General features: G+C 34.4%; 1 protein-coding gene across 1 annotated transcript in view; it reads left to right on the forward strand.

Moving 5' to 3' along the window:
* The window catches only part of NBEAL1 (neurobeachin-like 1), a 201,231-nt gene that overhangs the window by 92,128 nt on the left and 99,388 nt on the right, over nt 1–9,715 (forward strand). The window contains exons 15-17 of the mRNA XM_006889152.1: nt 405–708; nt 5,834–5,919; nt 7,299–7,388. Coding sequence (XP_006889214.1) covers nt 405–708; nt 5,834–5,919; nt 7,299–7,388 — 480 coding nt within the window. The remainder of the gene's footprint in view (nt 1–404; nt 709–5,833; nt 5,920–7,298; nt 7,389–9,715) is intronic.

A 9,715-nucleotide genomic window follows, 5' to 3' on the forward strand; every position in this document is an offset into this window, starting at 1 on the left:
CTCTTATCCTAGTGCTACAGCTACTGATGATTTGCAAGACCATGTCTCTAGTTAAAGTAGCTGGAGACCAGAGGGGGCCAATGTAACAGGAAAGGTAGCTTTTAAGCTAACACTGCAATAATAAAGTTGTTCTAAATTTTTTTAAATATAAATTCATGTAAAATTTTACAAATGTATATTATAAAAATAACACATTTAAATCCCTCCATTAACCACAGATAACTTCTGTAATGAATTCTTATGTATGTGTACATCATAATCCAGTAAACTAACACTGGTTCCAGTTTCATTTTCACGTACTTATTTGCTTTATTTTATTTCTAGTTTAATTTTAAAGATGGTAGTAAATATTTAATGTAAATTGGGGAGTTTATTTATTTCTTTTTTGGTTTCTTAATTTTTAGCCTTTTATTTCCTGTTGTATTGGTTCTGCTGGGCAAAGAACCACAACTCCTCCACCATCCCAAATCCCAGATCCACCTTTCTCTTCTCCTGTCATTCCTCATCGGGCTTCATTTGGCGGAATCTTGTCACCATCTTCCTGGGGAGGAACTAGTGAAAAATCAAAATTGATTACCAAATTGATATCAGCTGGAACCCAAGACAGTGAATGGGGCTGTCCCACATCTTTGGAAGGTCAGCTCGGATCTGTCACCATCTTCTCTGAAGCACTACAGCCTTCTCAGGTGAAGGCATTATATTTAGCAGGTGAGCATGGATGTTCGTACAGTTTAATTTAAATATTCTTTCCTTTTGCCTAGAGCAAAGTTTCTTTTCTTCATATATGAAGTATATGTTTTATCTGAATAGTTTTAATTGAATAAAAAATGAATTAAAAACCCCATTGCTGACCGTACTAGGAGGGTTGTTGACAAAGTTTTGTCATTCTGGCTTCTAAGAAACATTGTGGATATACTTCTCCAAGACAGATTTGCAAATTCTTCTGGCAGTCAAGTGGTACAATCAGTATTCTCCAACACAATATAATTCATAAGCATCAATTCTTCTTCACTCTTCATTACTTATTTGTCCACATTTTGCATTGTTGTTGTTGTTGTTATGTGCCATCGAGTCGCTTGCGACCCTATGTACAACATCCCTAACCTCTGCTCTGTCCTGTGCCAATCACACCGTCTCCAATACACCCATCCTGATTACCCCAGTCACTGAATCAGTCCACCAAATAGGGGCCTTTCCCCTTCTGTGCTGTCCCTCCACCCTACCAAGCATGATGTCCCTGTCCAAGGACCTGTCCCTCCTTGCAACATGTCCAAAGTATGTTGGATGGAGCCTTAGAATCCTTACCTCCAAGGAGCAGCCTGGTTTGACCCTTTCCAGGATGAATCTGTTTTCCTAGCAGTCCATGGTACCCTCAATACTCTTCTCCAGCACCACAACTTAAAGGTATCAATTCTCCTTCTATCCTCCTTAGTCATTGTCCAACTCTCTGATGCATAACAAGTGATTGCAAAGACCCTGGCCTGTATCAGATGCACCTTAGTCTCCAAAGATACACCATTGCTCTTCAGTACTTTGGAGAGGTCCCTGACAGCAGACTTTCCCATGGCAATACGTCTTCTAATTTCCTGGCTACTGGTGCCAAGAGTGTTGACTGTGGAGCCAAGCAAACTAAAGCTGTGAACAGTCTCAATCTCATCACCATCCATCCTGATGCTGCCAATTGGTCCAGTGGTTAGAATCTTTGTCTTCTTGACATTGAGCCTCAATCCATATTGGAGACTCCAGTCCTTGACCCTCTGCAGCAAGCCCTTCAGGTCCTCCTCAGTTTCAGCAAGCAGGGTTGTATCATCTGCATATCGCAGATTGTTAATAGATCTTCCACCAATCTTGACCCCACATTTCTTCTCATAGAGCCCAGCCTCCTGGAAAATCTGTTCTGCATACAGGTTGAAAAGGTATGGAGATAGGACACATTCCTGGCATACGCCCTTCCCAATTTTGAACCATGCAGTTTTTCCTTGCTCTGTTCTGACGACTGCCTCTTGGTCCCGGTAGAGGTTTCTCATTAGCACGATCAAGTGTTCTGGTATTCCCATTCTTCTCAGAATCAGCCACAGTTTGTTACGATCTACACAGTCAAATGCCTTTGCATAGTCAATGAAACACAGATCGACATTCCTCTGGTACTCCCTGCTTTCAGCTAAGATCCATCTAACATTAACTACAATATCCCTAATACCACATGAGAAAATTGAAATATTATGGCTTTATTCAGGTGCACTTTATTCCTTAAGGTGACAGTTTGCTCTTTAACACTTTTGAGAGATTTCTTTAAACAGATTTGGCTATTGCAGTACATCATTTGTTTTCTTCACTGTTGCTTCTATCAGTTGTGGCTTGAAGTAAAATTGTGTCCTTGGCAATTGCAATGTTTCCTATATTGTGGACCTCTGGTGGTATAGTCTCTAGTTACTTGTGCTGAAAACTCAGTGCCATGTGTCTTCAAGGTTTGAATCTACCACCAGCTCCAGTGGAGAAAAGAGAGGCACTCTTTGGCCACAGAAACCTAATAGAGGGTTGCATTAAGTCAGAACTGACTCATTGTCAATTTTTGAATGTAATCAGGATGATTCTCCTTGGTCCAATTTTAAGAAATTTGTTGTTGTTGTTGTTGAAGTGTAATCTGTACTGAAGACTATGTAATATTTTATCTTCATCAGTAAATACTTCATGTTTTCTTCACTTTGAGAAGGCAAAGTTTCCATCTGCATATTATAGGAAGTTAATGAGTCTTCCTCCAATCCAGGTACTACCTGATTCATATAATCCACCTTCTCTATTTACTTAGCATAAAGGTTGAATGAATGTGTTGAAAACATACACTCTGAGTCACCACTCCTTTCCTGATTTTCAACAAGTAGTGTTCCCTTTTTCTATTTGAAGGATTGTCTTTTCTATGTACATGTTATCCGTCACGTAATTACAAGCTCTGAAATTCCCATTCTACACAATATGATTCACACATCAACTACCTTTACATAGTCAATAAATATGTTTTCCTTTGCTTTCAACAAAGATCTAATATCAGCAGTAATGTTCCTTATTCTATGTTCTCTTCTGAATCTGACTTGAAATTCTGACTTTTCCCTGTCATTGTCTTATAACACTTGAAAACTATTTTTAAACCATAATCAGCATACTTGTATGTGCTGTTAATGATAATCTGGCATATTCTGCATTCCATTGTATCTTTTTTATTTTTAATGGTTACAAATACAAATCTTTTCACATGTTTATGGAAACAGTTCAGTTGACATGCCATCAGTTCATGGAATCTTTATTTACCAATGCTTTCAGTGCATTGTGGACTTTTTCAGTATCATTAGCTCTTGAACATATGGTAATAATTGAAATGCTTGAATGTCAAGAAGTTCTTTTTGGTATAGTGACTTTTATTCCTGCTATCTTCTTTATATACTTCTTGTATTGTTCGGTGCCTTGTCCATACAATCCTTTCATATTGCTGCTCTAGTTATTCAGCATGAGAAATGTAGAATGTGCTCTTTCCTTTTGGCATTCTAACTCCATATCAAGGTCTTGACACATTTTATTACAGTATTTCACTTTATATTCTTTAACTACACCTTGAAACCTTTTTCTTGAGCTTAATTCATCCCCTTTCACTTTAGCTATTCTGTATTCAGGAGCAAGTTTCAGACTCTTTTCTGACATCTGTTTTTAGGGTTGTCCCTCCTTTTTCGGTCTTTTTAATGACTTTTGTCTCACATGCATGACGTCTTTGATGTTATCCCAAAACTTTGTTTGGTCATCAGCATTCAGTAAGTGAAATCTTGAGATGATCTTTAAAATCAGGTGAGATATACTCAAGATAATATTTGTTTCTGTTTTCTTCAGCTTAATCTGGATTGATGGTTTCTCCATAGTTGACCCTAATCTAATCATCTGATACTTTTTAACTTCTTCATCATCTCTTCCCATAGATATCTTCAGTTTAAATTCTGTGTATTCCATCCTGTAAAGTCTACTTGAATAATCTCTATTTGAATTGTTGAAAAAAAAATTTTTTAATGAATAGATATAATTTGTCTTACAAATTTCCATCATGCATTCTTTGGCATAGTTTTTGTAGCAAGGAATTATTTTCCAGCTCTTCACTCTTTTTCTTTGTCATCCTTTTTTATTTTCACATGCATCAGTAATGAATGAATTTTAATTGCATGTTTGATCAATTTCAGACTATAGAGGTTGGTAAAATCTTCTGTTTCTTTATCTTTGGCTTTGGTGTTTGGTGTATAAATTTGAATAGTAGTTATGTTAACTGTTTTTTCGTTATCAATATTACTCATTCTCTCATTGACTGATGTATTTCAGAACCATGAAATATACTTTCCTTTTTAATTTGTCATTCCCAATATTGTAAGACCATGTCATTGTCATTGTCCAAAAAAAAGATAATACTAGTTCATTTTTTTACAGTTTCAAATTTTCCGATTCAGATTTTATACATTGTACATCCTATTTCTTAATGGTTAATGCTCTCATTTATGACATAACAGATAATTAAACATAACAAATAAAGAACTAAAAACCTTTATTCCATCCTATCATTCAAGTCAGTTCTGCTTTGAGGAGACAGTACTTCCCGGTTCATATTTTGAGCGCCTGCCAACTCAAGTGACTCATGTCACACTGATAGAGTGCCACAACACTTGGCTGCTATTCACAAGTTTTTCACTGGCCAGAAGTCTAGAAGTAGATCACCAGGTACTTCTTGAGTAGGCTTAAGTATGGATGCTCTGCTGAAATCTGTCTATCATGAATGACTTTGCTGATATTCATTTGCTGGTGAGATGTCAGTGGCATAATTTCCTGCACCACAGCAACATGCAAGCCACCATCATACAGCAGACTGTCAAGGAAGTGGTGCAGTTATCATTATTGCTTCGTAACCATTTATATAATTTTATCAGTGATTTAATAAAATGTTCAGGAGTTAAGCCTTAAGTAGTTAATTATGTTAAATCTACAGACTAGTTTATTGTTTGTCAAATGTCTAAAATTGCATTGTTGATGTGTACTGTTAAGTCAGAACCCGAACCATAATTGACCCTTTAATGGCTTTTCAGAGGTAGTAAATTACCTGGGAGGAGTTTGTCCATCCTTCTTCTGTAGAGCAGCTGGTGGATTTGAACTCCATACCTTTGGGATTGTAGCAAAACTGCTTACCACTAGGTCACTAGAGCTTTAAAATAAATGAAAATGTCCGTTATTTCAAAGTTTGCATTAAGTTCTCGTGAGTGCTTAGAAACTAATCAGTGTGTTTGAAAGAGATGTTCAAAGTAAACTCAAACCATATTAAGTCATTTAGGGTGGCCATTATAACTATTATTGCTTAGATTTTCCACTTAGAATCCTACTCTTATGAGTGATATCTTACATATAAGATAGTAGCTTAGTCATAATTTGTAAAGAGTATATATTCCATTAGCATCGTAGTATATGATTTACTTGAGTTGTTTATAATTTTTAATATGGATGTAAACTTCAAATATTAGCTATGATGAACTACATCTGTAGATTGTTTTATTTTTTACTTAGCATAAACTCCAAAGGTAAATATTCAAAGTGAAAGGACATTTTTCATGACACCGACCCTATTTCAGAAAGGATATTCATTAAAGTACTTTTTATTGTGTTTTAATTATGTTGTTTGATTAATTAAAAATGTTTCCTCTTAAAATCCACTATAATGAATAATAAAATTTTCTTATAGTTTTTTTTTCTGATTATATAGGACATAGGAAGCCATATCTGTTAAACTGTGCATATGTTTGTGTCCCAATAAATTTAGGTCCAAACTGTTTAAGCCCTTGGAAGTGTCAAGACTCTGACATGGCTGACCTTCCTGGCAGTGTTCTCCTTCACTACACACCAAAGGTTAGAGTAAATCTGTGGACTGTCCATCTGCTTGTAGTTATGTTGTCAACTAAACTTCATTTTCTGTTTCTTTAGTCCTTTCAAGTAATAATGGAGTGTGAAGGGATTGAACTGTTATTTTAAAGCAATAGGTAATTTCAAAGGGATATAGGACACAAAACAGATTGAGTTCACTTTTTCAAAAATTATTATTTACAAGGTGTATGGTTCAGTCAAAACAATAGTAATTCTGAATGCTGTCCCCGTACTTTTTATGAGAATAATTGTAGCACGAATTTATGCTAATTCCTTTACTTTAGGAAATACAGCTTATATTTCCCAAGTTTTTTGGTTAAGAGCTAAATCAGTGCTGTGCTCAGCCTTTTTTGTTTGTTTGTTTTGCATGTAATTTGAGCAAGTGAAAATTAAATGTTTTCTTCAGAGACCCATGCCCTATAGTTTTTCAAGGACTGACAAGGAAGTAGAGTTGAATGGAAATGAAAGAATTAGAAGGAAGACAAGACAGAATAACATTAGTTATGTCATTTTTTATTATGTCATTTTTCATATACACACACAATAAAACACAATAAAAAATTTCATTTACACCCATCAACAAACGAATGGATAGAGAAGCTCTGGTATATTCACACAATGGAATAATATGTTGCAATGAAAAACAAGGAACTCATGAAATATAAAAAGGTGACCGTGGAGGACATTATGCTGAGTGAAATATCTCAGTCACAAAAAGGACAAATATTGCATGGTGCCACTGTTGTAAAATGAGAGTGACATTGGGGGTGAGAGGAGACTGAGAAAGAGGGGATAAATAATATACATTATTTATGCATTGAAACAGGTGAAGGAGAGAACTTTTAAAAGGGATATATGATTATGTATTATTGTCATGACAAGAGTCCAGAATGAAGGCTGCATAGTGGAGTAGACTTGGGGGGAGGGATCATATCACAATGAATGAATTTTTCTTTTACTTTTCAAAGAGAAGAGCGAGCTGGGGGGGAAGGGTGGGCAGGGAAAAAAGTAGAACAGTGAATGAATGAAAATCCAAAATCTAAATTTTCATTAAAGGTAATTTAAAAAATTTAATAAGAAATTTTTGTTTGCATATATTGTTTTAAAAAGGAAAACTTTTTAATTATGTAATTGGTGAAGGGTCAGTTCTAAGAATGATTTATTTTGACAAGCACCTCCTTTGATGCCTGAGTACTAAAGAATTTATTTTCTTAATCCTTACTTTAAGAGATAAAATAGAAATACAGATGAATGTGGGTATTCTATCCTATAGTATATAATGTGTCTTTTAATTTTTTCTATGTGGTTGTAATTGTATTTTTATTCGAATTATACTTATTGCCATACCTTGATTTTTTTCTTAGGCCTGCAAAAGCCCAATCTGTCTTGATTTATCAACTAATTGTTTACATGGAAGGTTAACAGGAAACAAAGTAGTAAACTGGGACATTAAGGTAAATTATTGACAATTGGTAGAAATCTTATTATGTAGGTTTAAATTTTTTATTAAAAATTTGGGATTTAAAAAAAAATAAGATTAATAAACTTCCAAACTTATAAAAATAATTGTTGCTATTGTTACGTGCCATCATGTCAAATCTGAATCATAGTGACACAGTGTGACAGGGTAGAGATACAAGATTTCTCAAGCCATATTCTTTACAGAAGTAGACTGCTAGGCCTTATCTCCTGTGGGGCACTGGTTGATTTGAATCAGTTACCTTTGAGTTAGCAAGCAAGCACTTTGAGATTGTGCTACCAGACTTCTGATCTGAATAATCAAAAAAAAACCTTGGCTTGAAACAACTCATACCCTCCCATGGATTTCTAGAGGCTGTAAATGACATGGGAGGAGATTGCCAATCTTTCCTGGAGCTACAGGTGGATTAGAACCACTAGGGAGGCACCAGTTTTGGATTAGCAGTGCATCTCACTATGCATTATATCACCAGAGCTCCCTGAGTACATCTCAGTTTAAATGTTTGCTGCTGGTAGCAGAATGACTATTGTTATGTACTGCAGAGTTGGAACCAATTCATAGCTGACCCTCTGTAAGAGTTTTCAGAGGTAGTTAATCACAAAGCTGGAGATTACCTTTCTTTCTCCTGTGGAGTTGCTGGTAGCCTTGAACCACGTGCCTTTGGGAATGACTTTAGCCATGACATGTTTCTTGAAATTAGTTACTTACCTAAGCTAACTTAACACTCTCCATAATTTTTTTAAAAAAAACCAAAAAACATATTAAAGAGTTTTATTGATTACCTCACTTTTAAAGTCTTGAATCCCTAAAGCTATGTGGTAAATTCCTCCTAACCCTCTCAGGAGCCCCACTGATTACTTCATTTGTCTTTGTTTTACACTTATCCTCCTTTTGTCTGTTAGCTTTAAACAAATTCAAATCTTTATTTTTTTACCATTTCCTTTCTTTATTGTATCTTGTCTGTCTGCTGCATCTTTTGCATCTTTATTTTCTCTCTTGCAGCTTTTCTTCTGTTTGCTTCTGTTTGGTTTCCAAGCTTGTATCAACTGTTTCTGTTAGGTTTTTCCACTATATTTTATTATTTCACTTATGATGGTGACTAGTAACTATTTGGTTGTTTGACTCTCTGGTAATCTATAAGGGCATTGGAGGAGGGCCCATTTCTTTTATCACCAGGGCCTGGCACATGGGTATATAAGAAATATTTGTTGACTGAATGATTAAATAAGGATTTAGAATAATAAGAAAGTGAAACTTCAATATAATATCCTTGATTCTGTAATAGATATTTGTAGTAGACATTTAATAGCTTAAGTGAAATTAAATATCAATGATAATTATAAATGAGCATGCTGCCAAACAGGAAAAACATTTTTCTTCTAATCAATTAACAATCAGTCTTACATATATGTTATTTTAGTAGAGTAAAATCATTAGGATAATTCTGTTCATGTAAAATTAATTAATTATTTTAATCTCATTTATATGGTACAAAGTATTTTTTCACTCACTTTGAGATGAGAACACTTATCTATTAACATACTAGGTTTTTTAACATTCAGAAATCATGGTAATTTTTGTCATCATTCATTAGATTGCTTTTATAAAGCTAGTTCTATACTACAATTAAGTCTTTAGTAATTTTTGTAATAGTTGTTTGCATTCCCTAGTTAGTCTTTTCTCTTATGTAGAAGTGAAAATTGAACAGAATTTTTAGAGGATAACTATTTTTATGCTGCAACATAATAAAAGACAAAATATTTAAATGATGAGTGACACTGACAAAATAATTGCCATCTAAAAAGCTAATTTTCTTACTGTACACAATGCTTTTAAAAATAGTATGAGATACAGGTAAAAATAGGAAGAAATTTTTTCGCAAAAAAGGGAGCACAGAAGATTGACATATATTTTTACATGCTCATAAATATTGAGGGGGAAATCAGACAATGATAAAAGCTTAAAAGTCGTCAAATGGCAAAAATGTTAATACCCAATGAAGTAAATTGTGAATGAGTGTGGGAATCTGGATTTCTACACTTTGAACCATTTATAAGTAATAAAATTACTCCTTAGATTATACACATAAAGAAATATTCCTTAATCGTTACCAGAGATAGGAAGGAAAAACCAGCTAATAGATAATAGGCACATACTAAGATCAATGAAGGGAAAGACAGACAATTTATTATAAAGAAATTATTAGCACATTATTACTAATGAAAAGAGAAAACACCGAGAAGTTGAGAAGTTCCAAGAGTGTATTTATAATGTGGTTGTATAATTATACAACAGTTTTAT

The sequence above is a fragment of the Elephantulus edwardii genome, unplaced genomic scaffold (assembly GCF_000299155.1).
Source record: "Elephantulus edwardii isolate Elephantulus edwardi_28Jun2011 unplaced genomic scaffold, EleEdw1.0 scaffold00075, whole genome shotgun sequence".
NCBI lineage: Eukaryota > Metazoa > Chordata > Mammalia > Macroscelidea > Macroscelididae > Elephantulus > Elephantulus edwardii.